The 20,686-nt window shown below is 40.3% G+C and overlaps 1 protein-coding gene across 11 annotated transcripts in view; it reads right to left on the reverse strand.

Annotated features, from left to right (window-relative positions):
* MGAT4C (MGAT4 family member C) overlaps positions 1 to 20,686 on the reverse strand; it is a 435,723-nt gene that overhangs the window by 106,950 nt on the left and 308,087 nt on the right. For 9 of the 11 annotated variants that reach the window (XM_073000301.2, XM_078394807.1, XM_073000300.2 and 6 more), the window contains one exon: positions 6,416 to 6,485. The exons of the other annotated variants lie outside the window; for them this stretch is intronic. In XM_073000301.2, coding sequence (XP_072856402.2) covers positions 6,416 to 6,421 — 6 coding nt within the window. In that variant the 5' untranslated portion in view covers positions 6,422 to 6,485. The remainder of the gene's footprint in view (positions 1 to 6,415; positions 6,486 to 20,686) is intronic. 11 annotated transcript variants of the gene reach the window in all.

Here is a 20,686-nt window from a genome sequence, read left to right on the forward strand (position 1 = left end):
TAAAACTGTTCTACTTCCAAAGTTCTGCTAGCAGAAAAGCCAAAGAAAGGCCAATTAAAGGACAGGGAGAGGCAAGACATGACTTATGCCAAGTCCAAATCTCCTGTAGCCACAATGCCATCACAAAGCTCAGTTAAGTCCTTAGTAATTTCACACACTCCTAGGCTGGGAGGAAGTTGGACTGAGCATGGCTTCAACTGGCTGGCTCTTGGCTATCTTTGTTAGTTAGAACTGCACTCTAAAACAAGATTCCCAAGGTTTTGTAGAAAGCACAAACTCATTTAAATGGCCTGGTCAAATAAAAAGACCTTCACTGAAGGATGAAAAAGCCACAAATATGGTGTCAGTTGGATTGTCTAGAGTGGACTCTGTGCAATATTCTAACTTTTAATGTAAGTTTATTAGTTTTACCCAGGAATACTATAATGATATGCTGAAGTTATCTTTAACTGAATAGTGTTAGGAAGATGTACCAAGGCCCAGTGCATCATCCCATCACTGCTCCTGGATGGAGGCTTCAAGATGTCACTATTTCCAGTCTTCTTAAACATACCTTGTGAAGCTAGGCACGAAATCAGCTGCCTAAATCAGCAAGTTCAGGGTTTGACTAGATGGCCCAATTATTCTGGACTGGGTTAGTCTATAAGGAGCTAAACAGGGTCATTTTGAGGTACAATATGTTATTTGAGTTGAACTTTGCATCCACATCCAAGGATCGACCATACTGTACCTCAAGTAACCTTATTTAACCCAATCTTGAATTATCTTCTTTCTCTTTAAAGGGAAAGAAAACAGTAACAAAGTATCCCTTCTGTCTTGCTGGGACAAGCGAGGGGAGCTCACTCCATCATGTGGATTTGATCTTACGACTGCTGGTCTTCTGACCTTGCAGCCCAGAGGCTCTACAGTTTAACCCGCAGCACCACCACAAATCACATCCCTCACTTAGGGCAAATGAAAATTGCAGTCCAACAATGTTTGGAGACAAGTTTCTGACAGACTTAAAGTCTGTAGAATGCTATTTTCAGGATGATGTTTAAGAGAAGTTGTGTTTTCCTTTGAGTGAAGAGATCACACATAATTACTTGATTGTAACTTGGGTTTCTTGATTTTCAGATTTTTTTCTTCTACTCTCAGAGAATCTCTCATGTTTGACACAACACAAAGATTCTACTAAACAGGGCAAGTAGACTTCTACATGTCTCCTCAGAAGCAGAGATGCACATTTTCACTTCTTGTATATGGTGGACAAAGACTCATCACATTCTTCTCACACATAAGGAGCAGCCAAGATTTTCTGCTGCTCTTGAATCATCCTGAAAACTGTGAGGATATGTTTCTCAGATTCCTCTAGTCTTTTGGGGTTATTTCAAAGCCTTGGGTTGTTTGCATCTTTTTAACTATCAGTGAGTCCTTCTATGCTTGCTGTGTGTGGCTGCTTTGCTTTTCAAGAGGAAAGAAGTCAGCACAAAATGCAGACATCTTAAATAAAGAAAACAAAAGCTCTCTCACACACTTTATAGAGTTTAAGGACTATTGCTTACCTGTCAGCTCTCTCTCTCCCAGACATCTCTTTTGAGTGAAGTAGTGAAAATAATGAGGGTGAGGAATTTAGTGAGTTCTCATCACATGCCTACTGAGAAGTAAATGCCTCTGACTTGAGTGGTGCCCTGCCCCAGATAACTGTGTAGAACAGGAATGGTAAATCCACAGCCCTCCAGAATGCACTGGATGGCATCTTCCACTACTGTATCTTATCAGGCATGTGGGCTGAGACTGATAGGAGCCGGAGCCCAGCATCTAAAAGACCACTGGTTCCCGACTACTGTGGAGGTGTGAGTGTGGCACAAATAAATGTCCCATACCTCACATGATCTTGGCTCATTCCATAAGTATTTTCAGGTCAATATTATGAGCTGTATTTGAGATCACTGAAGAGCACATAGCAGTTATTTGATAGTCATATACTAAAGCGTAACCAATTCTAAACACGATGTTTGGTCTAGAAATCATGAATGACTGGGATTCAGTTTCTGAAAGCATCACAGTACTGACTACGACATACTACCTGCCTTACAAATTTCCATATGAAAATCAAATTTCACTAGAATAAAAGTGAGTTCAGGTATTCTCTTTTTTCAGCCTTCCATGTTCAAATCAACAAAAGAGAAGTAAAATCACATTACATGACAAATTTTTTATGATGAGCATTGTATGTGTATAAGTCTTCACACGGTCCCTGATCTGTTTTATTTTCCTCTGTAGGTTCTATTGATTCAATGGCCCTGCTCTAGTTGCATTTTACGGCTGGATTTCAGCCATAGATAATATTTATACTTGAATAAACTTGTTTCTAAGGTCACTTTTAAAATGTATTAATTGCATGCACACAGATGTTGCACAGATGTTGCAAAGCTCACCAGATGTTTATTTGATATGGTGTGATGCTGAAATAACAGCATGGTTATTTTATCTTTCTTTATATATGCAGAATTATCTGCTTTACTTATCACTGGGAGATGAGAACAGAAATGTAAAAAAGTTGTCTTTGGATGTGCAATCCAATGCTACATTTCAGTTACAACTGAAAACCTAACAACAACCTTAACAGCATTGCCATTTAGGCTGTTGTAACAGAACTGTAGTATTGTTTCAACAATACATTTCCCTTCAATGTGCTGATGAGAAAGACAAGGTAGCACAGAACTTTGATCTTTATCTGAAAATCCATGGATAAAAGTCAGAAATAATGTCAAGTGAACTAGGACAACTGGATTGGCTGGCATAATTGCTATGCTGCCTGAGATCAGCCATCAGAACAACAACAACAACAAAGGTCCAAGAAGGGGAGGAGTGAGGGAAAAGCTGAGATATGCCAGATACAAACCTTGCCCAGCCCAACCCAGCTCAGATTCACAGCCATAATACTGGCATAAAGTTACACAAAGATCTAACATGTTGAGAACATCTTCCTACAACCACTAGATAATAATGTTGATCTGGCTGCAGTTGTCTTGCCTACTGTGTCAAATAGGTTTCATCCCAACTTCTCTAATATGCGGATTGCCACATTTCTGTGTGCCTCTGTCCCCAACGGAATATGAACCTTGGGTCTGAATGCAGGGCACCAGCAGTTAAGGAGGAAATGCAGAATGACTGGCAACCCTTTATCTAACAAGATTGGGGGAGATATTCCAACCTGCACCAGCAGTGGTATAATCTGAAATCTATACCTCTGAATTGAGTTTTCAGCTTTATTCTGGAACTTACTTTTAACAAAGAAATCTAACACACATCTGGCCATGATTTTTGGAATTTTTTTTTGTTCATCTGTAGTGTCCAATGTGATAAAGACCTGTACAAGGTTGAAAGCCAGTTTATGTTTGTGATTTTTGCAGTGGTTTAATAAAAAATATCACCTACCCTTTGCCGTTGTGATTCACTTCATTTAGTGACTGTGTTACATCACCATGCATTTTTTCTTCTGTTGCCTTTATTTTTACCTTGATTTCAAAAAGAAATCTAATTCCATTGGAAGAGAAGAACTGCATCAATCAATACCTGGATGCACACAAACTTTCACAAAGACTATACCTCAGACTGTATCGTAGCTAGATCCCTTGGTGTGATCCTACAAAACATGCCATCCATTTTTATCACCTTGACATTATCCTACCATAAATCTTTTACAGCATTTTATGGGACAAGACGGAATTACCTTGCTATGGAGATTTGCTTCATCAGTTGCATTTAACTTAGAGATATGAAATTAAGTGAAAATGCAGTGCTTGCATGCTTGATTAGAATATATGTAGAGAGAGAGAATATAAAATTACATTAAAATGATGAATCTAAATCCACACTGTTCTGAAAGACACAAACATATACTTGCTGGGCTTTGAAAAGTGCAATATATGATTCCTCATGGAGACTTCTTAAAAATCCTTGATACTTGCATCCCTACAAATCCTCAACTTCAATGTTGATTAGAGATGGGTACAAATCAGAAATATGGTCATTCATTTTGATTCATGATTCATCAAGGCTGACAAATCATGAATAATGAATGTTTAATTTTTTTTCCTGCTGAATCGATGGATCAATTTGTTGATTTGTTTTTGCCCTTAAAACCCCTTGAGTACCTAAAGACACCAGATTAGCAGGGATGCTTCCCCTGACTCTCTGCTATAATCCCTCCAGGTTTGGTGAAGACTGGGTTTTGGAGGTCCGAGTTATACACCCACAAGGAGGATACCTAGGAAAGTTTTTTCCCTCCCACACCTAGAGACACCAAAATTACAGAGAAGCATCTACAAAATGGGTCCCCACAGGAAAGTGCCCTTTAGCAGCTGGTTTGGGGAAACCTAGTTTTCACCAAATTTGGTGGCACGGTAGAGGATAGTCAGGGATTTTGTGATTTTGGTGACTCTACTTGCCTGGGAGAAACGTTCTTTGGGAAACCTTCTTTGTGGGTGTATAATTCAGACATCCAAGACCCAATCGTCACCAAACCTGGAAGGATTGTAGATGAGAGGGAATGTTACTCTGCAATTTTGGTGTCTCTAGATGCCTGAAGGGCCATTTTATACCTGGAGGGCCATTTTACAAATCGAAAATCACTAAAAGTTATTTGATTCTTATTCATTGCGGGCATTGAGTCATACAAATAAAAATTGAAGAATTAGCAATTTTTGAATGAATTTGGTGATACATTTTTTAATTTGTGCTCATCTCTAGTAATGATACAATGGATCAGTCTAACAATTTTAAACACTGTTGTCATTCTAGCAGTATGTACTATGAACTGAAAATGCAGCAAACATACAGAGAAGGGAAATCCAGTCTTCAGTGTCATAGGGAAAAACAACAGATGGCCCAAAATCAGTGACCCAGTGTAGTAGCAACTGCCATCAAGACAGTTGTCACGTTACTTATTTCTACTTTGTGAAGTGTCCTCTTTCTACAGGTTTTGCCAATGCTCTGCCTTCATGGGAGCTATTTATTTAATTATTGACAATTCTTGAGCCAAGTTAGTTCTTGATTAAAACAATCCTCCACATACACATCTCTAAAAAACTGTAATTCTGTCATGTCTCTGATTGTAGCTTACAGAATTGTATCAAGACCCAGATGATCACTTCACCCATTGATTGGATTTATGACAAGAGGTAACCATCCACAATACCTGAATATTTTGAATAACACTGTAGGGCAGTGATTCCCAATCATGAGCAACCCAGTTATTCCTGGATTGCAACTCCCAGAAATCATGGTCAACACAGTTATTGGTGAGGGCTTCTATTAGGAAAAAACACATGGGCTACCCAAGGCTGGAAACCACTGTTCTAAAGCCTTTTCCCCTAGATTGTCCAAAAAAACTCTGAACTGCTACTCTGCTTGCCCTATACATTTCTATCTTTTTTCCAGTCTTTTTCCCCCAATCCCATTCAAGCCATCTAATTGTTATTGTTTGGACGTGTCAGAAACACTAAAATATTGTTCCCCAGATAATTTGTTCCTGTATTCAATTTATTTTTCATTGTTGTAGCATTTCAATTTGAGCACTGCAAGAGCAAAAAAAAAAGGTTGGACTTACATTCGTAATCAAGTCATAATCATTGGGAAGAAAATCTGTAGATCCTCTTTCCTACCCATGTCTGAAATGTTGGGTTATGGGGTTGCTGTTCATTAAAGAATAGGTTTGATTATATTATCACTTGCTTTAACTCCTGTCCTTTTTCTGCAGTTTTACCCACATAATCAGTTCAGTGATGTGCAATGAAAGTTGCTAATATGAGATTCATGTGAATTCTAGAAGATATAAAGATCACTATTAAAATCTGAATGCTGAAGGAATACCTTTCAAAATAGGCCTTATTGTAGCTTATTATCTTCTTAATTTAAGCAATTTAGCACATTTACTGCATTTTAAATCTGTTTAAAGGTGGCTTCAGTGTGTTAAGTGTAATGCCAGCACAGTCTTTCCTAGGTAACATTTTTCTTCTGAACTAGTGTTATGTGCAGTGAGCAAAAGGAAAAGAAAAGAAAAGGTAGAATTTATGTCCTACTGGCAACCTGGGATTGCTTAATATAACTACCTGGGAAGGCTAAATGTGTTACAATGAGAATATGACATTGCAGGGCGGGTTCTGGAGATGCTTTTTCAATTTAAGAAAAACCTAGTCGTATATTTGCCTAAAGTGCAGTTATATATGGCAGATGACAGCAGCAATCAATCTTTTTTTATTGTTTACAGCCAATAGTAAAGACTTGAAATGACTGATGAAAGTTAAAGAAGAAAGTTCAAATGTATGATTACAGTTGAACATTAAGACTACCAAAAAAGACCACAGAATAACAATATAATTTTTATGCTGACAATAAAGAAACAAAAAATGCTAAAGATTTTCTATACCTTCATTCAGCCCTCAATTTCAATGGACAAGGCAGCCAAGAAATCAGTAGACTGAACCTTTGAAGGGCATCTGTGAAGAAGTTAGAAAATACAGTTAAGTCTTAATATTTGTTGCTGGATACCAAGGCCAAGATCATCCCTATGGTACTTTTGATTATCAGGAACAGACGTCCAAACTGAAGAATGAAGAAAGTTACAAAAAAATTTGATGCATTCAACATGTAATGCTAGAGAAGAGCTCTCAGATACCATGGCCCACCAGAAAGATAAATAAATTCTAAATCAAATCAAGTCTGAAATCTCTCTAGAAACCAATATGACTAAACTGAAGCTATTGTAGCATGGACGTGTCTAGAGATGGGCATGAATTTAAACGAATCACCAAATTCATTCAAACTTGCCAATTTATTGATTTGTACTCTTACAAATCAATGCTCCCAACAAATATGAATTAAATCATGTTTAATGATTTTTTATTTGTTTGGCTATAAAATGCCCCCCAGGTGCCTATAGACACCAAAATTACAGGAAGCTTCCTCTAATTCTCCTCTACAATTCTTCCAGGTTTGGTGAAGACTGGGTTTCAGATGTCTGAGTTATACACCCACAAAGAGGAACCTCCAGGAAAGTTCCCTCCAGGCACCTAGAGACAAAAAATCATAGAGAAGCTTCCCTTGACTATCCTTCAATTTGGGTGAAAACTGGGTTTCCCCAAGCGAGCTGCTAAAGGCCACTTTCTTGTGGGAACCCACTTTGTATAACATTGATGTCCAAAACTAAATATTCACCAAACTTAACTCCAGAAAGAAAGAGAAAGAGAGTTGGAGAGAATCCTTGGATAGTAGCTACCATGATCAAACTGTTCTTCTTATAAAGAAACTTATTTAGTCAACTTCTAAACTTCCTTATATGCATTAGTGCCAATCTGGGGAAGCAGAGAACAAATATTTCTCCTCTTCTACTGTATGTAATGACAGCCCTCTAGGAGTTTGAAAAGAACTGATCTGTACCTGCCTTAACATACCCAGTTGCATCAATAGTAATGGGAGTTAATGTAGCAGAGATTCATAAGTCATCAGTTCATACAAATTATGTCACTGACAGAAATGGAAACTCCAGAAATACTGTGCTGTTGTGGTGTTGAATAGAGCTACCCCTTTCAAAATCTGAGCTAGTGGTAATTCAATTTTCTATATATCCAAAAATAAGGCTAATTATTTTTTCATTCTATTAAATGAAAAACAGAAAACATCACAGTTTCTATATGATGAATATCACCAGGCATCCTATAACTCTGAATTCCCTGGCATGTTGAGCAGCTGTTAATTAGTTCACCAAGTCATTCATGATTTAGTGCTCTTTTGCCATGTCTTGATGTAATGATTACTTCTCCAAAGCAATACTTTTAAGCCAACCTACCAATTTTTGAAGAATATGTAAAAAAAATCTGTTTTTGACATTATTCAAATTAGCTTAGATATGAAGAAAATCGCATTATAACTATATATCCTTTTATACTCAAATCATAAGAGCATCAAGCAAACACTTAAAGTTATGAGCACATTTCAAAGTTATGGAAGGATTATAAATCTCACATCTGAACACTTTTTGTGAACTTGCAAATAACGTGTTAAGATAATGCAATCAATGCTAGTAACACTGCATAAAATGTATGTTAGATTTGATGGGAAGATATTGTTGACAGTTTCTTCAGGAGCATTTTTTTTCCACAAACCAGCCCATCAGTAAGATAAAGATATTCAGGTCATTAAATTCTTTGTTTATGGAAAAGCAGATGCTATCCCCTCTAGATCACTGAACTCTACAATGAAATATTCATGAAAGGAAAGGTGTTGTTTATTATTAATAATCCTGCTGCTTGCTATGGAAATAAGGAGTGCATTTCATTATAGCACTCTGGAAGGCTTAACAACTTTCAGTGCGTCTGCAACTTTGCTCTAGTTAAAAATGTAATGTATAATCTGTAGCTCAGGAGCCGATCTCAGTGTTTAACTGGTAAATTGTAGAATATGATGCACTGCATTTTAGAACAATATAGCCATTTCACATTGCAAACTGCACAGATGTGTTACATTTTTAGCATTAAAAGGGAAAATGCCAGGGGCATAGACATATAAAAGTTTAAATACCTCAGCAGTATTGCTAAACCCACTTCATTGAAATGTCTTACTGTCTTCTGGGGTGGACTGTAACCTAAATACTTTACTTGAAATTGAGCTAAATATTGCCATAATTCTGCTCTGTGTAGCAGAGCAAAGTACATTTTGTATTTTAAACTTCTGCATCATGATGAGAGGGTGAGTATTTGCAGAAGAAGGAACTTTATTAAAGGGAGGAAACAACTTGCACCAAACATCTTTTACAGAATTGGGTCCAGCTTGACTATGAACAGAAATAGGATTTGGCAGAGTCAGCCCTGACAGCCAGTGTTTGTTTGTGGGCAATTGATCCTTTGCAGACCCAGGACCTTGGAGGGGGGGGCTGCTAACTGAAAAGTCCATAGCAGGACTGGGCTCTTCCAGGTGAGGCACAACACAGTTCTTCTCAGACCCTGGCTCTAGTGGGCACAGACAAGTCTAAAACAAGGTCCAGCTCCTGCAATGAGTCCAATGGGTTAACACAGTTGGGGAATTACATCAACCCCCAAAGTTTATAGATACTGCTTGTGTGGGAGGCCCCTTGAGGAAAACTGCCAGAGGTTTTGCAGGCAGGAGGCATGCTGCCCTTTTGTGGCCACACCCCCTAGTCCTTGGGCTCTGCAAGAAGGAACATGGGTGTTCAGGGAGAAACTGCTGCCTGAGATGGCTGGGAGTGGAGACAAAGATCAGACTGAGTGGGCTGGCTGGAGAACCCAGGACTTAAGATGGGAGGGAAGGGTGCCAGCCGCTTGTCTGTATTGTTTCCAGAAGCACTCAGTGTCTCTTTAGCTTTCCAGATGCTTCCTCTCTTGGAGCTTCACCCCATCCCATTATACCCTGGCTTCTTCCTTAGGTGACACCATCAGCTCCCCTTGGGATGGATTGGCACAGACTTTTTCCCCTTCAAACACCACCAGCCAGATCTCTGTGTCTTTCCACTGTTCCTCCCCTTCCAAGTCTTCCAGTTCACCTTTTATCTCTAGCTCAGCCATTCCCACAGCTGTACCTTGCCCCAGGATCCGGGTGTAATGTGCAGAGAAAGAACACCTGTTGCACCCAACAAGGTGGTTTGCCCATGACACTGGCCAGGGTGGCTTGGGCAGGCTCAGAATTTGACATAGGGGATGTCCTTGCTCATGTGCTACTGTTACCACTAAATGCCTGAGCCAGACTTGCGTATTTAAAGAATCTCACATGTACAACAAATTGGAGCTCTGCAAATGAAGGTCTAGACACTTAATGAAATGAAGAGGCATGGAAAATAATCAAGACATGGTAAAAAGAGACTGGATACCTTAAGTTTAGATATATGGTAGGACATTTTTGGAATGTGCTTTCCACAGAAAGAGTGTCTGTGACCCTCTCTTCGCCTTGAGGACATGTTAATATTTCTTTGGTCCAATGAGCCTTTGTGTAATTTTTATCTACAGAGGCTGTCTTGTTTATGATTTTAATGATGCATGTACTGGAGATTTCTTTTTATGTTGTTTGTTTATTTTATATTTTACAGTATGTTGTAATCCACTTTAATGAGAGGCTTTCTCCAGAAGCATAGGCTAGGTATCTAGCAAAATCACCATCATCATAATGCAGACTTTTAAATAACTTATTTTAGAAAATCAAGAAAAACTGGAGAGCCTCTCATGTGGGGTAACTTAACAACAATTAGCTGAAACTCTGTCGACATAACTGTGCCTGAAAAAGGTTAAGGCATCATGAGCAGGGGAGATTTTTGATAATGAAAGACTGCCCGCTTTCACCCCACAACTTTTTGATGTGCAAATAATCCCTTTCATTGCATGGAAGATGTGGGAGCCACAGGATAGGAGGATGAAGTATTTCATTATTGAAAATTGTTGCCACTGATTGATTAACCAGCTGTCACATTCCCAGGGGTTACAACAGCAGAGTTTGATAAGCTAGTCCTACAGTATGTCAGGAATTCAGTGAATGCAGAGCCAATAACCAAATACCAAAGCCAACTCACACAACAGGGTCAGAGTACAAAGCCAAGGGTCCAGAGAACAAGGTTTAAGGTTGTCAGGAGCATGGATGCAAGCCAGAAGTTTAACTCATTGCTTCCATGGACTTTCAGCCGTCTGAGAGCTGCTTATATAGTAAAAACAGCCCTTGAACTGGTGGAAGCCTTTTCATCCTGTCAGAACTCAGGGCTAGTTGATCAGATGTTTCTGCAGGCAGCCTTCAAGCGATCCTCTGACCTTTTTGTCATAAGTCTTCCCTCAGCCTGGCCCTCAGCCTGTCTACTGGGGGAGGAGAATCTGGAGGTGATTCAGGTGTTTGTATTTCTAATTGCTCAGCATTCTCTTCAGCTACAGTTAACCCTTCAGGTTCTGGATCTTCAGCTGCACTCATGACACCAGCAGGAAAAGATGCACAGTAATGAAAGGTTCCTTCTTCCCATCCTGTAGCTCCATCCATGGCTTCCACATGGTGAAAGGGACTGTTTGCAAATTTAAAAAGCTGTGGGAGGGATGGAGGAAGTGTTCCATTATAAAATAATCTCCATCTGCTAGTGATGACCTCACCCTTCTGCAAGTGTAGCTACACCAAAATGATTTCAGATAATGTGCAAATATTTCTCCTAATCAAGGAAGTGATAAGTTAGGACTTGAGCAAAATAAATCTTTATTTTTTGAATGTAGATGCAGGGGATTTGAAACAGATTGCATGCATTCTTGATTTAGATTATTCCTCCACTCCACAACTATGCATATTGCATTGCCCATATATTTTAATGAATTGTTTGCTTCTATGAATCAAGTTTCAGGTGTCACACTGAAATCACAACAGGAGGTGAAAAGTTAAAATCCTCCTTGCTCCACACTCCTGATTAAGATTGAATCCTTTAAGCAAAGTGAAAATAAAGGGGGAAAGAATAGCTAGTTATTATGGGTTGATGTGTAATTTAACATTAAATACAAAATATGTGCCTGCAATGACGTGGGCCTTTTTCACCATGATACCTGGATTTTGCTCTGGCTGTGCGCCTGAGGTTTTTCCCCCTGTCACCATGTGATTGAGTTGCTAAAACTTGACATTAGTATTCCTTGCATGCAAAACTACTTGAACCTGGAGAAACTATTTATTTAATAATCAAATATAATAGCATGGCAACAGCATAAGAAACAGATCTCAAGCAGAACTCCAATTCCAAAAAATCAACTGCCTCTATCGGTTTTCACGACTTTGAAATTAACAGCTTGGGAAGCAATTTGAAGGAAAGATCAGGTAAATTCAATCCTAAGTGAGGTTAGCGCTTGAATTGTTCCAATCCCAGAGGATATTAATTGCTTTGCAAAGCCTTGTAAAGACATCATTAAAAGTTTGTTTGGGTCACACACAAAAGCTCACATGACCTCACATCTCCCAACTAGGTTTACTGCTGAATATTAAGCAAAAGAAAACCAGTGAATCAAGATGGTCTGACTTTCTTGCAAGATGGTGGAGGAAGAACTGCCTCCAACTGATTTCTTTTCAAAGAAGTATCTTCAATGTGTTGCAGAAGGCTAGCATTACCTAGTAGTGGTTTAAACCAATGCTTGACTTCACCTTGCATACACAGCAAGAAAGCAAGGAAGAATGTAGCCAAAATACTACTGCAGAGGTAACATACATGACATAATTTAATGATAAATTCCTGCAAGTTACAAAGTCAGTGTAGACATTATCTGTTGCACACAAGGTCAAGGAACTCAGCATGGAACAGGATCAACACTGACATTGTAACTTGCAGGAATTTGCCACAAAAGTTATAATAATAACACACACACACACACAAGAAATAATCCTTTAATACAAAATTACACATAGTGAGGATGGCTGCTTTATTGCTTTAACTTTTAAGTCTCAGGAGCATTTGGGGACTCATTTGCATGTTTTTCAACAAGTCAATCTCTCTTTCTCCTTCTCAAAAGGAAAGGATACTAGTTCTGCACAGAGCTAATTTGTGCAGATCAGAGAGACTATGATGAGGGCAGAAAAAAGTTTCTTTGTCACTCTATAGCCTGGATGTAAAGAATCCCAGTGAGAGGTCTTGTTGAACTGAGGCAGCTTAAATCCACAGGAATGAATAAATGCAAATTTACGTGTGTACGTTAGGAGGGCTTTGAAGAATACGGCTAAAATTTCACTTCTTCAGTCCTGTAGATTTAAGCTGTCTCAATTCAGCAAGACCTCTCCCTGAGGAATTTTCAAGGTCATCACTGTATTGTGGTGTTCAGATTTGTGTCCTACGTCTGACTCTCCCGTGGACAGATTCCAAAAGGTGTCATTTTTCAATTTTTTTTCTCAACAGTAAGGTTCAATGAAAGGCTCAATATTTTCCTAAAAATAAAGTCAACTGACACTAGCTTCATTGCCATTCTCTTTCCGTATTCTAGTATTTGGCCATATGTATTTCATGGCCCACATCCACGATATTCCCATGCCAGTCATGTAAATTTGATCAAGCTGTGAACTCTTTGTGACAGATATTTCGTGGGAATGGCATCGGTGTGAAGAACTGATGGGGCAGATTATTCCTGCATGAGACTGCAGCAAAATATATTGTGCAACATAACAAATCAGCATCCCATAAGGCAATTCTAAAAATGGGAGCAACCCAAACAAATTATAACTTTTAAACTGTACCTCAGATCAGCACTGTTATTCACACCTGTTGAAAAACAGTCAGGACAATTGTTTTTTCTTTGGGTAACAAGAAGTCATCTTCCGGAATTTTTCCTCATGTGGTGTCACTTTGTGAATGGTAGTGAGTATGTGAGGGTGTCCTATAGACCATCTTGACTGCTGTCATTGGTGTTGTACCAATGACAAGCTAGGTAAAGCTTGGAATCCTTTTTTTCTGCTAACAACAAAGATATGATATTGTGTATGGACCATTTCCTAGCATTTTGAATTGTGGGTAGAGAAGCACGGTATCTCACATTCACAAACTGGAGGTTTTTGAAGAATTTAACATTTTCTCCCACCATCATTTTTAGCTCATCCAGAGTGAGTGACTCTTTGAGGAGCACAGAAGTGCCTATATTCCATTGGCTGATTGCCATTAACCAGGTCAAGTGATCAGTCATGAATTGATTTATTCTTGAACACTATTTTAAAGCATGTACTTACACAATGATGTAGCTGTGAGTAGATATAGAGTGTTTAATATTTGGCTAAGACTTGCTGAATGGGGAGCTACTCCATACTTGCAAAAGCAAGTATGTGTTCTTAGATCAATGTTGCTGTGGAAAGACTCCAAAAGCTGGACATTTTCAAATCTTGTCTCCACAATGAAAGACCTTACACAACAGATTGCCCCTGAACTGAAGATGTTTCACAACTGTGATTTGTACACAGAAAAGTGCTATAGAGATAATGCAGCATAAAAAGCAGTCAGTGTATTGGTCTCACTGAACATATTCCCTTATGTATGCACTCAAGTACACATGTGCAACTATTCAGTCTGGAAAAGTTACTTTATGTATTTTAGCTCTGAAGATCTTTAGAAGTCATGCTGGTTGCAGAACACTGGTGACTGTAGTTCCAAAAGAAAATGTTTCCAAGCCCTTCATAAGCTGGGGAAAGAAGCCTTATTCCAACTGCCTCTCAACCTTGTGAGTGTGTCTTATTGACTCTGCTAGGTTATCTCATTCAAATAATTGTATACAGTGGTGCTTCAATTGATGAGGATAATCCATTCCAGCAAAGTCGCTGTAGAAAGAAATCGTTGTCAAGCGAAAGTAAAAATCCCATTGAAATGCATTGAAAACCAGTTCAATGCATTCCAATGGGCGAAATACCTCAGCGTCCAGCGAAAATCCTCCATAGGGCAGCCATTTTCCGGTGCCTGTAAAGTGAGGAATCCATCCTAAAACACAGCAGGGAGCCATTTTGAAAGCCCGACGATCAGCTGTTTTGATCATTGTTAAGTGAAAAATCGGTTCCTGAAGCAGGGAACCAATCATAGTGAAGTGATTTTTCCCTATTAAAATATCATTCTGCGATCGCAAAAGCGATCACAAAAACTTAATCGTTAAGCTATTTCCTTGTCTAACGAGGTAATCGTCAAGTGGGGCATCATTGTAGTTCGATCGCTCCACCAGGCGCAGAGCTACTGTGGTGAGGATGCTTTGCCTTCCTGTCTGAAGAACAGTGTTGCAGTTGATGACACCACTCTCAGGGAGGGGAGAAGGGACAAAGCCTCTAAGTTTAATTTTATTAACTATAAAAAAAGAGAACGATAACAGTAGGCCTTTGGGGGTTGCTAGGCACCCCCTTTTTTGGGCTCAGCCTAGTGGTTGTTGACCAGCATATATATATATATAAAATTAACTGGAAATGAAAAGAGCAATGGCTAAGGAGGTGGCTAATATGGCCATCCCGAGGAGGTCACACAGAGAACCTAAGGAGCACAGGATGGCTGACTTGAGGCAACAGGGTGATGTAATGTTGTCACGTATTGCTGTTCTAAAAAAGGAGTGTTCTACTTCAGCAGGAATGTCTGCAGTGGACTCAGCGGGTGGTGGCCACCAGTCCTTGCATACTGATGTAGAACTGGGCACGAGGCACAAGTCTCCGGCAGTGCCAAGTAATCAATAGGGCAAGCCTGGTGAAGAGGAGTGAGTTTGCAGCTACACAACACGCATCACATAAGGAAGGCATGTGGCCTTGGAGGGAGGTTAGTCCACCAGTTTTCTCCCAGGCAAATGCTGATTTACCGCCATGCAGCATAGGGAGGGTTTCGTGCACAGCAGTAGGGCCTGTACCAGCTTCAAAGTCTTGGACTGTGCCTTACCCACAGTGGTCCTTTCCTAGCCAAATGCCAGGGTTTGTGGAAGGTCTGCAGCAGTTTCACCACCCCACAATTCCAAACACTGGGTATAATTCCATGCCTAGGAGTGTTCTTCCTTATAGGGATCAATCTTTGCCTTTGGGTGACCACCGTCTCCCAGCTCCAGTAGAGAATATTTGGAAAAGGTAAATACATTGATGTATTTAAACTCCTGAATAGGCAAATGGAGAAAAAGAGCTCCAAAGAGGAGGATAGGGAGAAATAGAAATTTAAGGGGAAAAAAAGCTAGAGAGATGATGATGATGATGATGATGATGATGATGATGATGATGATGATGATGATGATTTGTTTATTTGTTTATTTGTTTGATTTGATTTGTACCCCGCCTATCTGGACCAATGGACCACTCTAGGCGGCTTCCAACATACAATTTAAACAATAAACACAGCAAGTGCAGAAATAATACAAAACAACTATAATATAAATAGAAAAAATAAGAAGAAAAATAATAAGAAGAAATCAAGAGTTGACTGGAGGGAAGGCCTGAGTGAAGAACCATGTTTTTAGTTGGATTTTAAAGATGCCCAGCGTAGGGGCCGCACGAATCTCCGGAGGGAGATTGTTCCAAAGGCGAGGAGCCACCGCTGAGAAGGCCCGGTTTCGTGTCTTCTCCATCCGGGCCTCTCTCGGCGTCAGGCTCCTCAGCCTCACCTCCTGGCTCGCGCGGGTGATCTGGGTAGACCTTGGTGGGAGTAGATGCTGGGTAAATTGGCTACCAGGTTTTTTGATACACACTGGGACCATAGTGAAAGCATACTCTTAACGGGCTTTTGCCTTAATACAATATATAGACTTTAGGATGGGTTGCAGAGTATGTCTTGTGGAATAAATAGTAAAACTACATTGAATCTGAACAAACTTTGATATTGCTTCAGAAAGTTGCAAACAAGTTTTACTGAATGTAGTTTTTGACTAGGTGTTTTGTATATGCCAGTAAAGGTTTTGATTGATTGATTGATTGATTGATTGATTGATTGATTGATTGATTGATTGATTGATTGATTTCCCAGGGCATGCGTGGCTGCTTTATGATGAGAGATTCTGTATGAGAGTGGCGATACACCCCGAGATGCACTGGGACGGAACATGTATCACAACAGTTTGTGGTTGCAGTTAATGATCCCTTCTCGCCCCAACCTGAGTGACTGGTTTGAAAGTGGACATCTGATTCAGAGATCCAACAATTACAATACTCCCCCCACACTGGCAGGCCAGGTGGTTAAACCCTGCCTGGTTTGCTGGGAATTTAATGCCAAGGGGCCTTGCAGTTGGAAGCCATGCAGATTCTGGCATCAGTGCTTCTTATGTGGAGGCCCACATGGTTCAGCTGCATGCTTTAAAGGATGCCCAGGACCAGGCGGCAACAAGGACAGTGGTAGTCCCAAGCAGCAGGCAGCAGGTCCATCTGCCACTGCAAAAAGGCCCCAGGCCAATTAAATGGGTGATAGTAACAGAATGATTGGTTTCATATCCCGGTAGGGAGACAGCTCAATATTTTCTAGGTGGGTTCAAGTTCAGTTTTAGGATCCCTGTTTATGGCAAGCAAATTGAAATCAGTAAGGGGTATGGAAGATGTTGTTGGAGAGAAGATTAGAAAGGAGTGGCAGAGAGGTGAGTGGCAGGACCTTTCACTGACCCATCTGTACCAAGTTTGCAAGTTTCCCCTGTAGGGGTAGTCCCCCAAAAGGTTCTGGGTCAGTTTCACCTCATTCATCATTTTTCCTACCCTGCTGGGAAATCAGTGAATGATAAGATCCTTCAGGAGCTATGCACAGTACGTTATATATAATTTGATGCTGCAATAAGGATGGTTAGATCCTGTGGCACTGGGGCAGAACTTGGAAAATCTGACATTAAGTCAGCTTTTCTTTTATTGCTGGTTCACCCAGAGGATTTTTAGTTACTAGGTTTTCAATACGAGGGGTTATATTATATGCCTAGGGCAATGCTAATGAGGAGTTCAATATCTTGTGCTGCATTTGAGCGTTTCAGCTCATTTTTGGAGTGGACCTTTAAGCGCAGGGCAGGGTTTTCTCATGTGGTCTATTTTTTAATTTTGTGGAAGCCGGGGTCTGCCAAATGTGAGCACCTCATGCTGACTTTTCAGCTAGTGACAAAGGAATTTGATGTACTTTTATCAGGGGAGAAAACAGAGATCCACTGTACAGTAATTACCTTCTTGGGGATTGAATTGGGCACCCTTTAACAATCAAGCAGATTGCCAGATAGTAAGTTGGAGGACCGACGGATTCGAATTTGGAACCTGCTACAATGTGCCAAAGTTACATTGAAGGAGCTGCAGGAGGTAGTGGGTCACCTCAACTTTGCATGCAAAGTAATTGCTCCAGGCAGGGCCATTCTTAGGAGGCTATGCAAAGCCATGAGTGGTCTAACAAAACCACACCATAGACAGAGACTTTCAACGGGGATAAGAATGACCTATCTATCTGATTACAGTTCTTAGATGGATTTAATGGAATTTTATTCTGGAGGGATGAGATATGCATGGGAGATGAATTTCAAGTCCACTCTGATACTGCCAGGTAATCTGGATATGGCATTTATTTTAGAGGTTGATGGTGTGCCAGTCTATGGCTAATGGAGTGGTGTAACTCTGAAGCCACCTGGGACCTTACGTTCTTGAATTTTCCCCCAGTATTGGGAGCCCTATGGCTATGGGTGGAGATCTGGGCCAATTCTGCTGTCACATTTTGGTGGCAACATGGCTGTGGTCCATATGGTGAATACCCCCACATCAAAATCTCAGAGGGTTATGAGATTGGTGTGAGCCTTTATGCTGTGCTTTTTCAAATATATGGAATGTGGGAGAAAGCAAAACTGATAGAGTCATCCATCCCTGAGAAGACCCTATGATTGTTTTCTCTCTTTTTCTCTGTTTTACAGTATCTCTTCCTGATATTAGAATTACCTGGTTTTAGACAAGGACACCAATTTATCAATAATAAATGGTAAAAGAAGGAAGCTGAGCCCCAGCATAGCTGTTTATATGTCCATTGCAGGGTAACTGCATACTCCTAGGCTTATGCTTGAAATTTATTGTTTTTTCCATAAATGTAATGAATAAATAAATTGCAGGGGAAAGAGGAGTGAATGCTCCCTCTCAAACAAGCCACAATGACAAATGACAAATACTGTAAATGTTTAGAGAAACACAGAATTTCTGGACAGTAAGATGACCTGGTTATGGTATAAGTGGCAGGATGATGCTCTGTACTACCACCTTCTTCAAGACCACCCCTGAACTGCCTGGCTCCTTTGAGGAAAAGGAGAATCCACTTGCTGTCTCCAGCATTACTCTACCTGGAAAGATATCTCTCTGTAAAAGGATATAGGTTAGGAGGGATGCCTATTCTCTGACAGGTGTCCTCCATTAGCTCCAGGCCTACCATGACTATCCAGGCGACCTGAGAACCAGAGATGCAAAGTGCATCACTAGACACTCAGAGCTGGAGGCACAGTGGCCTGCTGACCATACTAGGTCCTCTTGTCATGTGAGCCTGACTTGCAAAGACAACATTTCAATCCTTATATGGCCCTTATCAGGGCCCTTATGAGGAAAAGGTGGGATAGCAACACCAAAAATAAAATTGCTCCCTTGAAACTTAGCCAATGCTGCAATAACTTTTCTTTTACTGTAATAGCTTACTGGACGACTGCCCAGCTAGCCTGAATCTTTTGAACTGATGAAGTGTGGGAGCTGAGAAGCAGAAGGAGGAAATCTTTACCAAAAATCAACCCTACCGGTGATGCTGGTATAGCAGGAATGTGACAGAGGGTTATCCCAATAAGTCATCCTATGTGGCAAAAGGAGAGAAATCTTATCTTATAGAACAAGAGCATACCAATGGTATCACATACTATTTCAGTCCATTATTTTCAGCTTTAGTTTTTTTCAAGGCAATGTGGGACTCTTTTCAATACCAACATATGATGGGAAGTTGGCCAGCCCAGTACTTTTCCAATTCTTTTGTTGACATTTTTGTTTCTTCTAAATAATATGATGAATAGAAATATCTATGATTGTCAAACTCTTTTAGATACAATTGATGTATGGGGAAAGTGTAGATTGTTTGCATGTAAATACCAGCTTTTTGCTCCTGGAAGACATAGCTAAACTAATAAACACAATGTAGACAGCAGTACTTTCAAGTGGAAAGATGAGAGACTGAATAAGGAAGTAAGTGGCAATCAAAAATCAGATATAAATGAAATTGGACAGATGGAGTTAGTACAGATCACAGTTTGTAAATTATTAAGTGAGAATGGGAGGCTTATAGATGCTACTAGCAAATTAAATTAACTATTGTGCTAAGATGTTGCTTTTTGTAACACTTACCAAAATCTATTGGGTATCATTCATTCAACTTCATTTAAATCAATAGGAATATTGCTCCTGATTTTTCCTCAAACATATGATTGCCACACGTGAAAGAAAAACTGTGCTCAGGGGAGACATAGGGTTTTATCTTCAGACAAGCTCCTTGTGAACCCTTCCCCCGTTATCAGGATAAGCCTTCTCATATAAATAGATAGTTATATGACCAGGGCTCTCTAAACTCTGTGATGGGGAGTGACTGTAGTTGAGTGACAGAGAACACATCATGCATGCCGGAGAATCCAGTCCAAACCCTGGCATCACCTGCAACTTTGCAAAATTGCTCCAAGTTATAAGGATAGAGGGACAAATGAACTGAATATATATATATATAACCATATTCTGTGAAGAAGGGTATTGTCTAGTGAATTTTCACGTCATTTTGTTTCTAGTATATGCATGCATGAATGCATGTACTGCATGTTCTAAAGCTGGATAGCTCACTAAACTGGAGCACCAGAATTTTATTCTTCATTATATCTTGTAGAACAGAGGTCCCCAACCCCCGGTCCGCAGCCTGGGCAGGACCGAGCTACGGACACAGCTCTCCTGCCCCCCACAACCATCCCCCCACGAGCGCACCACACGGATGTGTGTGCTCCACCCAATGTGAGCATACTGTGCGCATGTGCATGCACGTGAGTGTGCTCCGCCCCTGCAAGCATGCTGCACACATGCACACAAGCACCCCCTGTGAGTGCACCATGAGCATGTGCACAAGCATGCCCCACCTCTTGCAAGTGTGCTACACCCCCCAAGCAGTCCAAGGTTGGGAAAAGGTTGGGGACCAGTGTTGTAGAAGACCAGCCTGAATGGGCTTGGCAAGGTGCACAGTCCCAGAGCATCCTAGAATAAG

Source organism: Pogona vitticeps, chromosome 5 (assembly GCF_051106095.1).
Source record: "Pogona vitticeps strain Pit_001003342236 chromosome 5, PviZW2.1, whole genome shotgun sequence".
Lineage (NCBI taxonomy): Eukaryota > Metazoa > Chordata > Lepidosauria > Squamata > Agamidae > Pogona > Pogona vitticeps.